This window comes from Festucalex cinctus, chromosome 1, assembly GCF_051991245.1.
Source record: "Festucalex cinctus isolate MCC-2025b chromosome 1, RoL_Fcin_1.0, whole genome shotgun sequence".
NCBI lineage: Eukaryota > Metazoa > Chordata > Actinopteri > Syngnathiformes > Syngnathidae > Festucalex > Festucalex cinctus.
This window is the reverse complement of record NC_135411.1, coordinates 3,253,080-3,273,982: the sequence shown is the minus strand read 5'-3', so window position 1 is coordinate 3,273,982 and position 20,903 is coordinate 3,253,080. Positions and strand designations below refer to the sequence as shown.

The window sequence follows — 20,903 nt, the reverse complement described above, 5'->3', positions numbered from 1 at the left end:
AGTGTTCCAATGGAGAGTTAACATCTTGACAATGAAACAAACAAAATGGCAGATTTTACAGCCCTGCACTGTAAAGTGTCCTCGTATGCCATGTGATTTTCCAACCTGATGTTGTACCAGATGTGAGAGAGAATATTACAAGGCCGCTTCTGTCAAAATTTGATGGATGACATTCTTAATTAGATTAGGGGGGTCATGTGTGGGTCATGACCCCTCCCTAATGAAGATTAATGACCCTTTAATGACTTCCAGATGTCATATAATGAGGGTTAATGACCCTTAATGACTTCCAGATGTCATTTAATGAGGGTTAATGACCCTTAATGACTTCCTGATGTCATTTAATGAAGATTAATGACCCCTAATGACTTCCTGATGTCATTTAATGAAGATTAATGACCCTTAATGACTTCCTGATGTCATTTAATGAAGATGAATGACCCTTTAATGACTTCCAGATGTCATATAATGAGGGTTAATGACCTTTAATGACTTCCAGATGTCATTTAATGAGGGGTAATGACCTTTAATGACTTCCGGATGTCGTTTAATGAGGATGAATGACCTTTAATGACTTCCGGATGTCGTATAATGAAGATGAATGACCTTTAATGACTTCCGGATGTCGTTTAATGAAGATGAATGACCTTTAATGACTTCCAGGTGTTATATAATGAAGATGAATGACCCTTAATGACTTCCTGATGTCATTTAATGAAGATTAATGACCCCTTAATGAAGATGGATGATGTGTAGGTGGTGTTCCTACCTGTTTTTGCAGATATCATGGCTGACCCGGGTTCAAATGCTAATTGTTTGGTTAACTTCCGGATCCGGTGCACGCCCCCCTAGATTGAGTGAATAATGAATAATAATGAGATTGAATGACGCGATCGGAGGGAGTGGTTTAGTATGGGTAAAAAGGATATAACAAGCGCTTCAACAGTCCGATAGAGCTACAGCGAGGATGGCGGGGAAAATCAATGTAATCAGCGAGACAAATGTTTCAGTGCAGATGGGACGCACTGGGACCGACTCGATTTTGGATGCGCCGCGTAAGAAGCAGATGTTTTTGCGACGTATTCAGAAACCCCCCGCAGAGTCTTTGGAGGAAATATGGTCTTTGGATCCATCTGCCTCATGGGGATACCGCTTCCTTTACGAGATGGGTGAGCTGTGTCTGTATTTTAGCATGGACGGTGTTGAAAATACATCACCTAGTGGCTATGGGACTCTAAACTCTAATGACTGGGGTATATTAAATCAACTGGTACCTCGAGTGTTGAAAGAATGTATGAAGTCGTCTGAACCATGGAATGTTTTAACATTTACATGGGTCTCGAGGACAACGCCTACAGGTCGTTGGTTTTTTAAGGTGAAAATTGATTCTAACAACCTGATAGAGACTGGTGATCGCACAAATCAGAATGAACTGTTTTTTACTTTGGAAGCATTTAACACTGAATGTGGTGTTTTTTTTAGGGTTTTGACCCTACCGTTGGCTGAATGGAATGAGAGGATGGATGCGCACTCTGAAAAAATCTCCACCCTCTTTTTGGACAGCCGGCATTGGCGAAACATTGTGGGTGTAAGGAAGGCGTTGACGTTTGAGTAGTCAACGCCCCTATGAACCGCCTACTCTGACGTCATAAGCCAACCCCCCTCAAGGACAGCCCCCCTACCACTTAGACAATGGGAAAATACGCCTCTTTACAACAAATCCCTCCCATATAACCGCCCCTATGTAATATAAGAGCAGGAGTCTCCAGCCGGACTACACTTTGCCTGAAAAAGCCAACGACGACAACGATGCCTCCTACCAGACAGAGTTCCAGACGCCTGGCAACATCGTGGACGCCTCTGGGTGCCCGGAGTGTGGTGCCTCTGGTGGAAGGATCGCGGCTTAAAGTCTCAAAAGGTACGCAGACAGAGAGCTCTGACTTTGAGGAGGGAAAGGACGTTGAGGCAGCCGCGACCCACCTTGAGCGAGAGCAGTTGGACTGTTCTCAGTACCCCGCGACTGCCGACGAGAACACCCCTCCGCCGGAGAACTCTCAAGAAGTGCAGCTGACCGATGAGTACATTGCCTCGCTGGAGTATTCACAACTGCTGATGACTCCTGAGGAACTCAATACCCGACATGAACACCTACCTCCTCAGCAGCCTCAGGAGTCTCAGCAGCAGCCTCAGCAGCAACTAACCTCTGACGGGGACGTTGTGGAGGGGTGCCCGCCAACAGCTTTGCCTTCACCTACAAACCTTGACAAGGACTGGGACCTTGTCTGGAACGGGCCCCCGGACAGTTGGCTGTGTCGGGATAAGTACAACTGTATAAAACAGACTATAGGACATCTCCTCAATCAAGTTATAGTTAAATACAGTAGAGATGAATGTAATGGCTGTTTAATCAACCATCCCAGCCAGAGGCAGCACCAGTGTCTAGAAATAGACGATGATGAGTATTTTAGGAAACATTATCATCGTGTGATAGCATTGTTGTGCACGCCTAAATTCCTCCCCAGCATTCATTACATGTTGAACTTGCTTCATCTGACTACCGACATTAAAAAAGTCAAGACAGCGGCCGAGATTGTCCTGCTAGATCTCGAGCAAGAGAAGAAGATACTCGACAAGCTCGAGCAACTGGACGCCCTTGAAGGCCCCGGATCGCTGTCGAACGACCTCAAGACTCTGCTGGACAAGTACTACAATTCTAAATAGAGACACACGATGGGGAATATCTTCAGAAAATTGTTGTTTCGATATTACGGTTTGTGTAATTGGGCGGACATTCTGGAGAGAACCATTCTACATACTTCTGACCGAGACGGACGAATTGACAAAATGTTGTTGATTATGCAAAAAGTCAGATCATTGTCTCATTCGCTATTTCATGTATCTTGGGATTGTTTTGTCAGACGTGTTGTGAACGAGAGTCATTTGGGTTTGGCCAATACAATTAAAGCCGTTCTGGATGCATGGTGTGATGACGTGGGTGTAGGTCACCTGGTAACAATTTTGACTCTGTTTGTTGATTCTGCAAAATACTGTCTAGAAAATAACTACCCTTTAGACTTACCTGTTGAATTAAAAGAATTTCAAACCGTCGTTGAATTAAAAGTTAGTCCCTATGTCTTATCCCGAGTCCTTGAGTATATTAATTCTTAGTATTGCCTTTTAGCATTATGCATGTAATCATTTTTACTATTGTGTATGATTATACTATGGAAATCATGTAATAAACCAAAAAAAAACAAAAGAAGTCATGTCTGTGTGAATTTATCAATAAATAATCGTTGCATATATCATTTAAATTCATTTTCTGATGATGATGGCTGAGAGGAAGTGTATGGAGAAGCTTTACTACGATGCCTCACACCCGGCCAGTTTTGGTGGTGTAGAGCGTTTACACTTAGGTGTACAGGATGTTACGGGTAAAAAAGTAAATCGTGATCGAGTCAGGGGTTTCTTAATCGAGCAAGATGCCTACACCTTACACAAACCCGCTAGAATCAATTTCCCACGAAACAGGGTTTTTGTCCCAAGGGCGCTGAATCAATTTCAGGCAGACCTCTGCGATATGCAGGCCCTGGCTGGCGTCAACGATGGATTTAAATATTTACTGACCGTCATCGATGTTTTTTCAAAAAAAGCCTACGTACGCATTTTGAAGGATAAGACGGCTCCGCAGGTAGTTAAAGCTTTTGAATCTGTTTTGTCTGAGAGTGGGACGCCTCGAAAAATACAGACCGACGCGGGTAAAGAATTTTTTAACAGACATTTTCAGAACCTGATGAAAAAACACAACATTGTTCATTTTGCTACTGCCAGTGATCTGAAAGCCCAGGTTGTTGAAAGGTTTAATAGAACTTTAAAAACTAGAATGTGGAGATATTTTACGGCCAGAAACACACGCAGGTATATCGACGTCGTACAAGATTTAGTAAGTAGTTATAACGAAAGCTACCATAAAAGTATAAAAATGAAGCCCAATCAAGTTACTGACGGAAATACTCAACAGGTTTTCCAGAATCTATACGGTAATATGCCGATAGAGCAAAGTGGGAAATTAAAAATGCGTTTTAAAACAGGAGATGTGGTGAGGATATCTAAATTAAGAGGAGTGTTTGATAAAAAATACGAGCAGAGCTTTACGGACGAATTGTTTACCATATCTGAATGTCTTCCTCGTTTTCCACCCGTCTACAAACTGAAAGATTATGACGGGGATGTCATAGAAGGATCGTTTTACGAAGGTGAATTACAGAAGGTGAGCGTATCAAAAGACCACACATTCCATATTGAGAAAATCCTTAAAAGGCGCACGGTGAGGGGGCAGAGACAATTCCTCGTTCGTTGGAAGGGATGGCCCTCGAAATTCAATAGCTGGGTCCCCGCTTCTCAGATTGTAGACGTTTAAAAAAGAGTTTCAAATACAACTTGTATCAGAAGCCGGCATGGATCCCTTACACGATGGAGGATTCTACGTTACTCTACCTTCTAACGCTAGTATGGATGTGTATACGGACAACACAATCTCACAGTTCAGAGTGAATTTGGCCCAACACATTGATCTCGAAGGAAGTTGGGAGGTGGCCCTGACTGAGATTTCATACCCTCGTAGTTGGATAAACGTACCCGAAAACCAGACTACTTTCTATATAAAAGATATGACGCTTTCCAAAGCTAAGGATGCAAAGAACTCCGAGACAGCTAGGGGGTCTGATAAAAACGAATTTGTAACCCACACCTTAGATATTACATCCGGGGAATATGAAGATCTTGACAAGCTACGAGAGGCGGTTCTGTATATTATAAAAAATAAAATAGGCAACCAAATTTTACTCCATTACGATATTAATATGCGGAAATTTCTTTGGATGTCGTCAACCGGATGTTATAAGATCCGCTTTAATGCACCGTTGGCTTACATACTTGGTATGAAGGAAGGACAATGGTTTACTATAAAACCTAATTGGTTACCTGCCCCGTACCCAGCCGATATAAAGGCGGGTCAATACCATTTATACGTTTATACAGACGTGGTGCAACACCAGACGGTAGGGGATGCCTATGCTCCGTTATTGAGGACTGTTCCGATCGAAGGGAGATACGGGGAGTTTATTTTTAAAACTTTCAACCCTGCTTACTACCTGCCTATTAGTAGGAGACATATTGAAGAAGTAGGAATACAGATTAAGACGGATCAGAATCAGCCGGTTAATTTTAAATACGGAAAGATAATTATTACCCTGCATTTTAAACCGAGGTAAAAAACAATGGTCGTGATGGAGACACACCCTGACCTGTATCGCTTTGTTAATTATTACGAAACCCAAGCAGGAGGGTCGCTTCCGGGTTTTCACGGGGCCCCTGTGCAATATGGGCGAGGTTTGGGCTCCATTTTTTCAAAACTTTTCCGTTTTGTCGTACCTTTAGTCAAAAAAGGTTTTACAGTAGCGAAACCTCACCTGCAGTCGGCGGCTAAAAATATTGCCATGGATGTAGCAGGACGTGCGATGGAAAGAATACAGAGAAGAGAAAAGAATCAAGATGGATCCGGGTTAATGGTTTTGGCTCGAAGACCTTCGAGGAGACCGATAGGTCAGAGACTGGTTACTCATAAAAAGCGTAGGCGTGCAGTCAAAAAGAAATCAGTCTCAAGAAGGAAGCGCCGAAGAAGCAACGCCGACATTTTCTCTTAAACAATCTGACGAAAATGGCTCTTTTACATCACAAGTCGCAAGAATGCACTCTGTCGGAATTAGATTTGTTCTCACCCCCAATGACCCAACTTTCGATAGAACAAAGCCAATACGTCGAAATTTCACCCTTATCAGCTTTGACGGAGCAAGGACCCATTGAATTCTTCATACCGGGGGACGGTTCTAAATATATGGATCTCTCGGACACAATGCTTTACCTGCGTTTGCGAGTAACACACAGAGACGGCTCTCATCTGGGCCCCACCGACCACGTAGGCATCATTAACTATCCGTTAAACACAATCTTTACCCAAGTAGATGTTACATTAGGGGATAGACTCATCTCACAATCAAGCGCTACTCACCCTTACAGAGCTATGATTGAAACATTGTTAAACTTTTCAGAGGATTCTCTCAAAAGCCAATTTAGCACAGCCATGTTCTTCAAAGATACACGAGGGCGGATGGATTCAACATCGCTCACGGGCAACGATGTTAATGAAGGGCTGGTTCACAGAGCCCAATTGATTGAGGGGTCCAGGGAATTTCAACTCCTAGGCCCCATTCACTCGGATATTTTCTTTTGTGAGAGATACCTCTTAAATAACGTGGATCTAAGGCTAAAGCTAACAAGAGCCAGCGATGATTTTTGTTTAATGAGTCCCCCCGACGCTGATTGCTCTCTGAAGATAATAGGAGCCACCCTTTTTGTAAAAAAAGTAGCGGTCGCACCGGCCGTTTCTTTGGGTCACGCAGCGGCTCTCCACAAAGACAACGCGCTGTACCCCCTATCGAGGATCAACGTAAAGACTTACTCTATACCCCAGTTATCGAGGATCTGCCATCAAGACAATCTCTTTTTGGGACATACGCCAAAGTATGTGGTTTTAGCACTCGTCAATCACAGCGCTTTTGTGGGGCGGAAGAATTTAAATCCTTTTAACTTTGCCCACCACAATATTGAATACCTAGCCCTAACTCAAGAAGGGCGGCAGATCCCATCTAAGGCGTTTCAACCCCAATTTAACGCAGGAAACGCAGTGCGCGAGTTTCATAACTTGTTTTCCTCGACGGGGAGGTTTTTAAAAGATTTACCTCTAAGTATAGACCACGAAGACTTTCAACAAGGCTATGCTCTGTTTGCCTTTAATCTAAATCCTAGCCAGGACACAGAGGCTTTATCCCCTGTGTCCAGCGGTACACTCAGATTGGAGATGAGATTCAGGACCCCGCTTCCCCATACCGCCACACTTATTGTGTACGCTTGTTACGACTCTATTTTAGAAATTAACTCGAAGAGGGAAGTGTTAATGGACTATTACTGAGGAGATGAACGGAAGGGAATTGGAGAGTTTGATGACACGTTTACAAGGACATTTATTTGGAGGCGTTTACGCTTCGGACGAGTTATCCTCCTTGAAACCCTCGCCCCCCATATACTATATAGTTAATACACACCCCCGCTCTAAACCCGGAGAACATTGGTTGGCTCTCACCTTGGAAAAGGACGACTCTGCATCTTTTTTCGACCCCTTCGGCTTTCCCCCTGATTTTAAATATTACCCACAAAGTATAAAGTCTTTTCTGGAAAAGTAATCTAACCGTATAATTTACCATAATCGCCAGTTACAACACGAACTGTCAGCGGCCTGCGGCCCTCATTGTGTGTACTACCTGAGCCACAGAGGGTGTGGAGAGTCTTACCAGGATGTGATGGACTGCTACACCGACGATGTAATCAAGAATGATGCTATGGTATCTGCTTTTGTTCGGCGACACCGGTTTTTTACTTGCAAACCATGCGGAGGACAAAAATCATGTTCTTTCAACAAATTTAAAAAATGTCATTGTCTGTAACGGATTATGTTTTTCAAATCATTTATTCAATAAAAGCAATTTAAAAGGCAATACAGAGTGATGTGTTTTTCCTTACATAAAATAAGTGTCATATTTAAAACCCCTCCCACTTTATAGTCGAAGCAGTCCGTTTTCTTTTCTTTTTCCCGTTTGAAGATTCCTTAACAATGGGATTAGGTATATATGAGCCGTTTTTTAGACGTCTCAACTCCTCGCGTGCATGTGGGTTAGAAACCGTTGTTTCGGGTATATTGAGTTCTGAGAGGGTGTGTAGAAACTCGCTCCAACCTCTAGGACCTTGCGATGAAACATTCTTGCCGATGAGATGTTTGAGTAAATCAGTCATGTGGGATCCTCTGACGGGCTTACCTCTGAAGATGAATTCGCTGCGAGGAGTCCAACCTCTTTCGTCGGTAGACAGTTTTCTTAAAACATAATCGGCGTTTTTACGGTAACGAGGAGGGATTGTTTGGACGATGTCGAGCCAGGCTTCATTCTCCAAACCCGTCGCTTCATCTGATGGGGATGTGTTTGATGTCTCAGCAGGTAGAGTCAGGTTGATTGGTCGTCGTTCGTTTTCCCCTTGTTTGAGCAACCCTAAATATCGTTGCATCAAGGATTGGTACTTTTTAATTTTCTCATACTGGTCTAGAGAACTATCTTCTAGGACCTCCTTCATTTTAAAATCCAAATTACGCTCCGCCGTCTCTCGAATGGTTGGTTCCGGCCTGCTTAAACGTTCCAGTTGGTGAGGTGAGACAAGAAACATTTTCTGAGCTGTTCTCAAACTCATGTTGGTTAAAGTTTATTTATTTATTAGACCGCCTAAAAGACTTCCGAGGACAGGGGCGAATGCCCCCAACAAGGGTAAGATAAAACCACCCTTTTGAATCAAGACCGCACGTTTTTTCTTCAGACTTTTTTTCTTATCGGCCAATTCTCTGATCACCTTCTTTTGCTTTTTTAGCCTCTTATACTGCGAAGGACTCAGCGGTATGTGACCTTTTAAGAGATTTAGAGCAATCTCGCAGAGAGCTTTCACCAAGCTACCGGGACCGCGCAAAAGTATGTCTTTACGTTTCTTGGGCTTGGCGTGAAACAAAGTTTTGAGCAGCGGAGCATTTCTTTTTAAAAGCTTCGACATCTTATTAAGTCTTGGGTATGTAGACGGTAGGCCACTGATGAGCTAGTAAGCCCGTCCTCAGTCTATATTGATCTGGACATGTCGGGGTTAAATCCACTAATAAATACCCGTGAGCGTCTTTGGTAGCGTCTTCAAAGCTTTCCAAAAAATACTTTTTCTTTGAGGGAAATATCTGATTAGCCAAAACACTCGTTTGTAATTTATCACGCGGGTTTTTAAACAACACCATATAATTACTGTTGAGGCTGATTGTCCGGCTGTATTTACCTTGATGAAAAATGTTCTGCGTTAACATGATGACGCTCATATTCCTATGATGTCTATATTGGGTAAAAATTCTTACCACCTCAGGGTGGTCCGACGCCTGAAAGATGACGTCGTCCAGAATAACCAAATGACTTTGACGCGCTGGAAACAAACTTTCATCCTCAAAAGAATCAGGGAGACCTTTCACAAAGTTAATATTTTTATTCAGCTTTTGAAGTTCCTCGTACAGAGGTTGAAAAGAAGTGTAGATCCATACAACATTGTCAGGAAGACTTTTCATAACATGGTTACAATTTTCCAAGATACTTTTTACAAAATATGTTTTTCCACACCCGCTTGGTCCAGATATTAAACAAGAAAAGGGGGGTTGAAGCCTCGGATCAAAATCAACTTGATTTAACTCCATTTCACAAAACACACTAATAACCGAAAGGCAGGGTGTGTCCGTGGGGGATAAGACGTCTCTTGTCATATACTACCCTGAACTTTTTCATGAATGACCTGTTTTTTAGGTGAAAACCCTTTTTGTTACGCACGATAGTGTGTTGAGGCGTTTCAATCGTTCTGGTTTGTGTGCCTGATGAGTCAATGTACCCTTCGACTAAATTCTTGATGCTGTCAAAATTGACGCGTTTGCAAGTGTCATGGGTCTGTGTGATACCTTTTACCTTCATTACCGTTTTCATGCTGTTCCTAGTTTGGTAGGCGTAACTTTTAGGACCCGCTGAAACAAACTCCTGAATGCTATCTCCTCCCAACTCGTCAGTCAAATCCCCCAAATAGTCACCTAATTCCAAAGGACTTTCGCCGTCTTTGACTACATAGACGAGGCTGTCCGTGTCGGTGTACAAAACACTCGTCTGCAGTCGCTCCAAATATGCGTACATTTTTAGACGTGCATAAGCCGTGGTCATGCATGCTGCAAAGATGTTAGCGGTTTTGGAGGGGGGGACGTTGCAACGTCGGTGGTAGCTGTACTGCACGATCGACCTTTGATCGTTGAGGAAGTGAAAGGCTTTGATCTCGTACAACCCCGAAAATAACAATTCAAAGAAGCGTTCTGTGCTGCTTACAATCTCTGTTTTATCCAAATTATCACGCTGTCCCAATTTGCCCCAAAAGTTGTTGAGGCATAATTTAGACACCTGCCTCTTACCCGCATTCACATTTATTTTTGAGGGGTCTAGTCTAATACCTTGGTGAGTCTCATAGTTTTCGATGTACTTTTCCCTACCTGCCTGATCAACGACGTAGGAAGGATACCCCGAGGCCTCTTGCTTCCCTTTAAGGAATGTATCGATGTATGCTTTGAAGACGTCGCTACTCGACGAGTCAAAATGCCACACCTCCGTAATTTGTGATACGGTGTAGCCCAGCTCGAGAGCCTTGTTGAATTCAGGCGTAACCCAAACACCGGTTAAGGCTCTCTCGTCATCGTTATGCGAACACGAACTTTCTTGATTGTTAAGTTCTGCGCACGTGCGACAAAGTGTAAACACCAGTTTACCTCTTGCCGTTTTGTAGGGCAGCAGGGGGAAATAGAGGCCTCGTGGAGGGTTGACTTTAGCTCTGATGAACCCGAAATACTTTTGGGGGTCATCGAAATTGTCGTGAATGATGGTAGGATGTCCTAACGGATAGGCACATGTGCTGTTGACAAAAGGATAAAGCGATGTAACATCGACGTACATTACACGTTCACCGGGGGCAGCCGTATAATGTAACACGAAGGCATTCGTTCTCCCTCCAAAAAGAGCTTTACGTGGTATAAGAGGCTCAGGGAATTTTGAATTGCGCAAGAACTCTCTTATATCCGGATTTGACTTTTTTAACCGCAGCCACTCATGCTCCCACATCAACACAAGCTGTACACCGTGCTTGACTTTTAGATCCTGTATTTTCTTTTTAACCCTGTCAAACTTTTCTTGAAACGGTCGTTTACTCATAGGACACTTTTGAGTAGGATCGTAACATTCACGGCATCCGTGATAGAAACATCCGAGATATTCCCATACATATTTTACGCCGTCTATCAAAGCGTACCCGTCTACATAGTACTGCCCGATCTTGACCTCCCCCTTGTTTAAGGCGTGAATAATAGGTATTTTTTGGCTGTGCGCCACCCACATTAGGTATTGGATCGAGTCGCGTGAGAATGATTTGGATTGTTGTATGTAATTATCGGTCGGCGTAATAGCCAATGTTTTAGGTGTTAGGAAATTGTTCCGGAACACCTTCATGCAGGAGGAGGCGATAGTTACAGAATTGAACGGGTCTGTACCAGTCGCATTAAGAAACTCCTCTCTAAATTTCTCACAAGCTGTCGCCAAAATATTCACATCATTTCTACAGTACATTAGAGCTTCCTGAGCAAAATTGAAGGTTCCCTTACACGCTACCTCGTACCATTCAAAAAACTTTGTACGATGGACCGTCGACATACGCTCTATCCCATAATATTTTGGATCAGGGTAGGGACCGATGTAATTTAAATGGTCTAGAGAGCTAAAGCCATGGGGGAAATACCCTTTAGTTTGATCGATGAAACCTAGAGCTTTAGGCAAGGAGCTGAGGGGCATCGTGAGGAAGGACAAGGAGTCGATGTACCCCAGTTTGTAGTCCGTATCTGAGAAACAAATGACTTTGCTCCCTTGCATAATGACGCTGACATTAACCCCCATGTCTACCATTTTGTTTAGAATGATGTAAGCGTCAAAACCTTTGGCGTTGTGAGCGATTAGTTTAGACTGTTCAAAACGAGGGTTCCTGACATAATCAAGAAATTGTTCGACGCAATCAAGACCCAACCAATGTTTTTCCACCCCCTTTGTCGATTTGGTACACACTAGGTAGGGTTTGTGTTTACCGTCAGCACCTACGAATGTTTCAAAATCGTAGTAAATTATTTGTTTACAAGGCGCTTCCGGTTTTAGAGGCTGCATGTAACACAGATGAGGGTTTCCTCTCGCCTCATCACCGCCCTTAGGTAGAACCTCTCCACATACTGTGCATTTGGCTTGAGGGCATTTATGTTTAACATTCTCCCCCTGTGATTTGACGTAATATTCCACACTGCATTCGCTACATTTTTTGTATTTCTCACAGTTGCTAGTCTCGGATTTTGAGGTCTGTCTGCGTTCTTTGTGTTTAACGAAGCAACTCTCGTTCTGACATATTTTGTTACAATCGTTACAATGAATGGCTTTGAACGGTTGTTGTTTGCAGGTAGGGTCGAGACAGATGTGACAATGCCCCCTCACAACTATGTTGTTCTTGGTTTTTATGCCCTTTGTAACAATGACTGCAAAAGTAGGATTTCCCTATGAACTCCTTAACCGATTTTATTCCATAATAGTGTCCGTCTAATAGCAGTAAGAACACTGAGTCCTCTGATTTGGGGTATTGCGTCTCAAAAAAAGACAGGGGGCGTTCGCAATCCGCTCTATAAGCTATAACGATTTTGCGTTTCACAAGCGTTTCAAATTTGTGTACATCCCTCAGACTAACGGCAGTCTCACAAGTCAACCCCACGCTTTGCTGTAAATAACGAGCCCTCTGTGTAGCCTGATCAACAGTCAACGATCCGTCAAGCAGGTATGCTAACGATCTAGCAAAGCATAATTTATCATTTTTGTCATACGTTATGTACAAACATCTCTTCTTCTTTTGAACCATTTCATCATTTGTAGTCAAAATTAGTTTGCGTTTGGCACCTCCTCCGCCATTAACATCAAATACAATCTGTACAACAAGTTCTAGACTATTGTCGGCCAGTACCTCTGTATTAGATTGTGCGATGCGATCTAGCAAATTATGGACTGCGTCAGTTACGTCATTCGGGTCATTAACAGCATCTAGGTAACAGTGCTCCCTCACATTTTCACCCACTATTTCTGCTTGGACTATATCACCGCGACTAGTCGATCTGATTACCTCCTGCACAGCTTCATTCAAATTATTGCCAATGTTTGTGTAGAAGGCTGCAAAATCAAGGGGGTCTTCGGGTCTCGTTGTATTTAGACGTCGTCTTATCTCCAAGTTGTTAAAATTCGGACGCCTAACTTGTCCCCCCACCTGTCTGTTTGTGTCTGAAGATTGTTGCAAGGTGGATTGTGTACTGGGGGTTGGTGCTGGGGGATGTTCTGCTTGAATGTGTCGATGTACCCGAGACTGTTGTTGGAGGTCTTGTCTAGCTGGTGAACTACTACCACCAGCTTCTGTCTGTTGCGTTTGATTGTGCGTGTATGGTTGGTATTGAAAGTTTTGTGTATTTGACACAAGTGTCTGCTGGCAATGTGTACTGCTGCTACCTTCTGCATATTGCATTTGATTGCGTGGGTGTGGCTGGGAATGTTGTGAAAATGATACAGAGGATTGCTGTTGGTCATTTCTATGTATGTCTGGTTCAAGTATGTCCTCAACGGCTTCGTCGTTTGAAGATGACTGGTTAAGACGTGCAAGAGCCCTCTCTAAAGGATTAAAGAAATCAATAAAATCCTCAATGTGTCTTATAGCCACAAACGGATCGCCATCATCGCCGCCGATTTCATCAGGCATTTGAAAAGGCTCGATTTGCATAGAGATCTCATCGTTTAAGGCATTTACAATTTCAGCCAAACCTTGACCTACATTATCTAAATCCATGTCACCCCCCTCAGAGTTTTCCATTTCAGATTCGCTTTCAATCGGTGGAAACCCGACGAATTCACCTTCCTCTTCGGCCCTCACGTTTTCACGCCTTAATATCTCTTCTTCTTCTTCTCCTTCTTCTTCTTCTTCGTCAGATATTATTATGACCTCAGGTTGAGCAGTCTCTGGGACCGTCTCGCTCAGTATATCACCACCTATAATCATACAACATTACCGGTTCATTTAAAAAATAGTAATACATAGGTTTTATTTTATTTTAAAAAAAAAAGGAAATTTACCGTTCACTCCTGCAGATAATTCGTCATCCAATTCTTCCTCATCACTAGTAATTACGAAAATCTCCGGCTGTCTAACCCTCTCGTTCACATCCTCATTCAATTCTGTAAATATCCATTACTAACAGTTAATTTTAAAGCAAGAAAAAGCTCTAAACGTTTCAAAAAAAGAAATACTTACGCCGGATTCCTGTCACAACATCGCCACCTTGTGACGCTGAATAATAATACAGTTGAATTTCATCCAACAACGCTTCTAATTTTGTAAAAATTCAAATTTAAAATAAGAAATACGAACTCATTCACTCATTCAAAAAAAAAAAAAAAAAAAAAAAAACTCTCCTAACTCTATAAAATTAAAATAAAAGTAAAACAAAAAATACATATTAATACAGACTTATTCCAAAATCTCTCATAACTTAAAAATAAAATAAACGCTATAAGTATAAAAATAAAGTCATGCATCATTCCATTAAATAAATAAATCACTCACTAAGATGCTTGCTTTTCCAGAAGCTTCATTAAGATGTAGGGGTTTTTTATTTCATAGCAAAAACATTAATAGAAGTGAATATAAGTGCCACATTTGTATGAGTATATATACATATATAGATAATATCAAGAGTTAATTACCTGGATTCATCTTGGAAGCTCAGAGCCGATACCTCTTGAGAATTTTTCAGAGAAGTGAGTGTGGCATTGCGAAGGCCTCATATTACTTTTCCCCCTTCACCATAATAGAAATGGCTAGTACTTTTCCCCCGGCGGTTTTACCCATACTAAACCACTCCCTCCGATCACGTCATTCAATCTCATTATTATTCATTATTCACTCAATCTAGGGGGGCGTGCACCGGATCCGGAAGTTAACCAAACAATTAGCATTTGAACCCGGGTCAGCCATGATATCTGCAAAAACAGGTAGGAACACCACCTACACATCATCCATCTTCATTAAGGGGTCATTAATCTTCATTAAATGACATCAGGAAGTCATTAAGGGTCATTCATCTTCATTATATAACACCTGGAAGTCATTAAAGGTCATTCATCTTCATTAAACGACATCCGGAAGTCATTAAAGGTCATTCATCTTCATTATACGACATCCGGAAGTCATTAAAGGTCATTCATCCTCATTAAACGACATCCGGAAGTCATTAAAGGTCATTACCCCTCATTAAACGACATCTGGAAGTCATTAAAGGTCATTAACCCTCATTATATGACATCTGGAAGTCATTAAAGGGTCATTAATCTTCATTAAATGACATCAGGAAGTCATTAAGGGTCATTAATCTTCATTAAATGACATCAGGAAGTCATTAGGGGTCATTAATCTTCATTAAATGACATCAGGAAGTCATTAAGGGTCATTAACCCTCATTAAATGACATCTGGAAGTCATTAAGGGTCATTAACCCTCATTATATGACATCTGGAAGTCATTAAAGGGTCATTAATCTTCATTAGGGAGGGGTCATGACCCACACATGACCCCCCTAATCTAATTAAGAATGTCATCCATCAAATTTTGACAGAAGCGGCCTTGTAATATTCTCTCTGATGTGTTAGTGTCACTTTCTTGGCTTACGTCAGTAGACTCAGTCGTTGATGTATCTGATGACTCAGGTACCCTGTGTAAAACATTTCAGAGGTGTTGCGCTGGAAAGGGGTGTGAAAAACCAGCTGGGGGAAATCACGCCTCAATCTTCGTTTCAGTATATCCTGCCTGAAATAGGTCGCTTGCACATGTCGTCACTTCCGCCTCGGATTTCTCATAGTCGCCATGCTGGGTGGCCTCCTTTTACGTAGCGATTCGGTCTAACACGTATCTATCACGTTTGTTGTCTGCGTTTAAAATGGTACATTGTTGCTGCATCGTTGGCTGTTCGAACAAAGCCAAGGTGGAAAATGGTCGGCCTTTTTTCCGAATTCCGAAAATAATTAGGAACCAGGGCCTGGAGACAGAGGAGTGCGGACTCCGGAGGGAAGTCGTTACTTTGGGCTCGTGTGTGCAGCGATCACTTTGTGAGCGGTAAGCTTGTTTACCTTTATTTAATGCATGAGGATTAATAACATTTCGACCGCCCATATATGGGCAAGTTGCTTATGTTTTGGATTCATGAGCAAGCAAGTTCGGTAGTACAAGCTGGCTAGCGGACGTTAGCCGAAAGCTAGCATCGAACATTTTCACCCAAGTAGTGCCAGTGCAAAGTGTTTACTGCTGAAATTGGATTGATTAGTCTTGGGCTCTTAATGCCGATAACATGTTTTTTGGTGGCAAAATGTAAACTTGGAAAAAAAAGAGACAGAAGGGGCTGATGCAAGAAAACAGACCCCCGGGGGTGATGCAAGAAAACAGACCCCCGGGGGTGATGCAAGAAAACAGACCCCCGGTAGCCTACACATCATGCTAAAGAACTTATTCACGGCCACCCTACTGCGGTAAAATAACCAGTCTTTCCATATTTTATTTGTTTATATATTTGTTTATTTTAACAGGTCGCCCTGCGCCTGTTTTTCTGTCCAATCATCCCGACTGGGCTCCAACATTAAAGTTGGGTCCCAAGTCACAACATCTATGTCTCAGCCCAGTCGGTGCCAAGATATGAACGTGCACAGGAGAGACAAGCAAAGAAAAGACGACTCGAAGTGGCAGAGATTGTTGCAGTTATGCAGCCAGATGGCTCCAGTAACCTGTACCCTCAAGTACTGCTGACATCATTGACTCTGGTATGCCACTCAGAATTCATTACATGATATATTGTATGCATGAGTGAATGTATGTGTTTGTTTGTGTGTGTACACGCACCTTATATTTTAGAGACATTTGGAAGTGTTTATAGAAATAAGTATTTGCCTGTAGCAATGTTCATACATTAAAAAAATGCAACAAAATGTGTACATTTCTTTTACACTGACAAAAAAACTATACTACTTTACTATATTATGTTGTTTTTGTTCTCCTTGATTTGTCTGCTGCGTTTGATACCGTAGATCATGACATTTTAATTTCTCGTCTTGAGCATTATGTGGGCATTCAAGGGGTCGCCCTCGAATGGTTTAGGTCATACTTAAAAGATAGGAGCTTTTGTGTAAAAATTGACGATTTTGTGTCCTCTCAAGCTCCTCTTCCACATGGGGTTCCACAGGGGTCAATTCTTGGCCCTCTTTTATTTGCTCTCTATTTATTACCTCTTGGTTCTGTTTTTAGAAAACATGGTATTTTATTTCATTTTTATGCTGATGACTGTCAGATCTATTTTCCCCTGGCCCAGAACAGTACAATACAACAACTCACTGACTGTCTAAATGATATTAAATCCTGGCTTTCTTTTAATTTTTTGAGTCTGAATGACGAAAAGACTGAAGTGATGTTGTTTGGACCAAGTAGCTCTTCCTCTGCTAGTGTGGACCTTGGTCCACTAGCACCTTATCTCAGGGACTGTGTCATGAATTTGGGTGTTAAGTTTGACCCTGATTTTAAATTTGAGAAGCAGATTAGTTCTGTTGTACAGAAAAGTTTTTATCAGCTTCGCCGGATAGCTAAGGTGAAACCAATTTTATCAAGACTGGACTTGGAAAGATTGATTCATGCTTTTATTACAACTCGTCTTGATTATTGTAATTCTTTGTATGTAGGCATTAGCAAGACTGCTCTTGCCCGTCTGCAACTTATACAAAACTCTGCTGCTCGTCTGCTTACTCAGACACGTAGACGTGAGCATATTACTCCTATCTTAGCATCACTGCATTGGCTCCCTGTGCACTATCGAATTAATTTTAAGCTTCTGTTGTTTGTTTTTAAATGTTTGAATAATCTTGCACCTCCCTATTTATCTGAGTTGCTTCACCCTTATAGCCCACCCCGATTACTAAGATCAGCTGACCAGTTGCTTCTGGTAGTTCCGAAAACAAGGCGGAAGCTTAGGGGTGACAGAGCGTTCGCGACTGCTGCTCCCAGGTTGTGGAATCAATTACCACTGTATGTTAGACAGGCCACTTCACTCCTGGTTTTTAAATCACGTTTAAAAGCATATTATTTTTCCCTGGCCTTCAGCACATAGTATTACTGATATTTACAAGCAGTAGACTGGCATGAATTTGTTTATATTATTTGATGTGTTTTGTGATTTCTAAGTATGTTTTTATATTTTATCTGATTTTATTATCTTATTTTATGTGCAGCACTTTGGTTCCATTGTGGATTTTTAAATGTGCTATACAAATAAAGTTGATTGATTGATTGATTGATATTAAACCTATTACTGGTACCGTATTTTTTTGTGATTTTTTCTTTATTTTTTTCTTTAGGGATCTCATGCCACACCGACTTGATTGCCAATGACATGATGGAAACGAAGGCGAGCATCAAAGCATTGGAGGAGGACAACATGCGACTGTTTGTTTGGCGCTAATAAAGGCAGCGTTTATACAAATTCTATTGTTGGGTTTGTTTACAAAGCTATACATAATACAAATGACAGGATTTGACTCAATGTGCAATATGGTCCCTCTTAAAGTAATGGCATAAATCTCTATTATTTCTAAAAGCACAAAAAATGAAGTGAATAATGATTGGATGTAGTAATTTCAGGGATAAAATTGAACTGTAAATTAATGTAGTTTATTTTAGCACAGGTGCCTACCATCCTGAGATGACGGTATGATGTAATGTTGATGGGGTACGCAATGACTTTCATTATGCTATGTACAGAGGAAAAAGTTGCTCTCTTTTAAATTTGTTTAATGTAAGACAAGTACCAGTACTGTGTTACAGTTTTCCCAATAATCCTTGTTTCACACTTGTCACAAAACCACTGTCCTTTTGGCAGTCTAGATTGGCACACTTCAAGTGATATCATTTGATTTTACAATCTGCTGCAGCACAAAAAACTACTTTATTCCGCATCTTTGAAGTACATGAGCAAGTGGTAGGTGACAGCGGCTGAGCAGGAACACTGGAAGTCCACTGCTGATCTAGTAAATGCTCTCCCGAGCAGTTCAGGTAAGGAGGGGATTTTGGGAAAAAAAAAACTCTGGCTTTTCCAACTGGCCAAAACGAGCGATCTGGGTGGACTCGCTCAATCACACTTTGTCCACACCACAAAGTCGCAGAAGTCCGTCCAGTTAAACTCATCTGTGCCTGAATCTGAAAATATTACAAACATTGTAATGAAAATATGAAACAGAATTAAATAAGAAACTACAAAAAGTAAAGCCATACATACCTGGTAATAATATTGGTGTTGTCGTGACAAGTGATGGGAATTGTTGCCATCCGGCACCAGACAGAAATTGGGTGTTGTGACAGCCTCCTTAACCGTGAGATCATAAGAAAAGCTGTCAGTATGCTCAGTAGTTACCATGAACACGTTTTATTGTACTGGAAACTGAAACTAAAAATACGTCCTCTGAGAGTGGTTAACCTTAACCATTTAGAATAAGTTGATTAAGTAACATGTAACTAGTGAAAGGGTAGCATTAAATTTAATTAAGCCACGGGGAGGCTGTGCAGTTACTTTTTATTCTTATATGCTCTGCCATATTTGCCTGTTATAAAATTATTAGAAAAACCACATCAGGTAAACCCAGCTGTGCATGTAAACACAATGATAACAGGAAGCCTGAGAACAAATCAACATTTTTGTGTGCAGAATTACCAACACCATGTGGTTTACTTACGTGCAACAGCAACCGTTTCTTCTGATGCGATGTTAAAGTTTACACTCTGTATCCACCCGCTTACAAAATAATTGTAAGCCTCCAGGGATTTGTTGGCGTGTTATGGAGCATGTTGTCAACACGAGGTAGGGAAAGATGTCCAGAGATGTCACATTTGGCCAGCAAGCTTTCTCCGTCAAAAAAAAAATCACCCTTGGTCAGGACGTAATTCGGATCAATCCCGCCACACAGAGACACCTTCTGCCTGTATCGTTGTTTTTGATCTTCCGGTAAATCGTGAAAATACTGCGAAAATGACATCAGGTTGATAAGCTCTACCGTGTAACTTGCGAGTGTACCTTGTGAACCGGCGGACACCCAATATGGCGCCCGAAGGAAAAACTCCCATGATGCATTACGATGTGCAAGCGACCTATATATGCATTTCTGGCTTGTGACAAAACTGGGGCAGGAAAACATTGGGTGAACTTTTAACCCAAAGTTCAGAAGGGTATTATCTATCAAAAAATGCATTGAACAAGTCGTGCCCAGACAGTGGAGCGAAACTCATTTTCGAAAGAAAAGGCGGCTAACTTTACCTCAGTTGTAGCTCTGCGAAATCCAATTCTCATCGACTGAGAAATGTACCAAACCGACTGAAGAAAAAAACTAACTGTGTATCGTAACAAAGTGACCCGGTGAAGAGTCATTACAGAAATAAAAACGTACATATGGTTGAAAAGTGTCGATGAAACAAGTGACAAACCTGCTCTGTTCAACACAACTCGAGGCTGCTTGTAAACGGCGTCCAGCAGTTGACGTTGTCGCTCGTTGTCCTCCTGTGCTCCACAAAGCTCCTCTTCGTACTTGACTTTCGCCATTGTGAACATCTTCACACGATATTCACGACACTTTACGCTCACGATTGAAGTCTGCTGAGCCAATTTGTCGATAGCAAACGCGTCTCGTTTTTTGGCGCCTAGCAAGCTAAACTAAGCTAAGCTAAGCTAAACTAAGCTAAGCTAAGCCAAGGCAAAATAAAGAGGGCCGAGAGATACGATTGAACCAGACACGAAACGTAGCAATTATGTTTGACTTCAATAAAGTAGTGACGGGGCAAAGTGTCGATGTGTCAGTTCGTTCCGTACGAATTCGTGTTGAATTATTTTTATAGTGAAGCCGAGCGTAAACGCGTCGTGCCTGGAATGGAGTCGCTCTTCTGCTGTCACGTGAAATCTACGGCAATTACAGTTGGACAAATCTCATGTCACGAAAATGTTAATATTTAATTTTACTTTTTTTTTTTTTTTTTTTTAAAAAGCTCATAAAATGATACGT

At 41.8% G+C, this 20,903-nt stretch overlaps 1 protein-coding gene across 3 annotated transcripts; it reads right to left on the bottom strand.

The window, feature by feature from the left end:
• Positions 1 to 9,154: 9,154 nt before the first annotated feature.
• On the bottom strand, positions 9,155 to 20,770 carry LOC144007095 (uncharacterized). Of its 3 annotated transcripts, XR_013280072.1 has the most exons (4): positions 19,587 to 20,306; positions 19,133 to 19,219; positions 13,902 to 19,053; positions 13,765 to 13,817 (listed from the first exon to the last, which is right to left on the bottom strand). XR_013280072.1 is itself a non-coding variant. In XM_077506399.1 (3 exons), exons 1-3 carry the CDS (start codon positions 20,453 to 20,455, stop codon positions 12,163 to 12,165), a joined length of 1,881 nt encoding a protein of 626 aa, XP_077362525.1. In that variant the 5' UTR covers positions 20,456 to 20,770; the 3' UTR covers positions 9,155 to 12,162. The 3 variants fall into 3 exon arrangements, 1 of the variants encoding a protein (XP_077362525.1); XM_077506399.1 differs by lacking the exons at positions 19,133 to 19,219; positions 19,587 to 20,306 and adding an exon at positions 20,332 to 20,770 and having other exon boundaries at positions 9,155 to 13,817; positions 13,902 to 14,003; XR_013280068.1 differs by having other exon boundaries at positions 19,133 to 20,306.
• Positions 20,771 to 20,903: the final 133 nt, after the last annotated feature.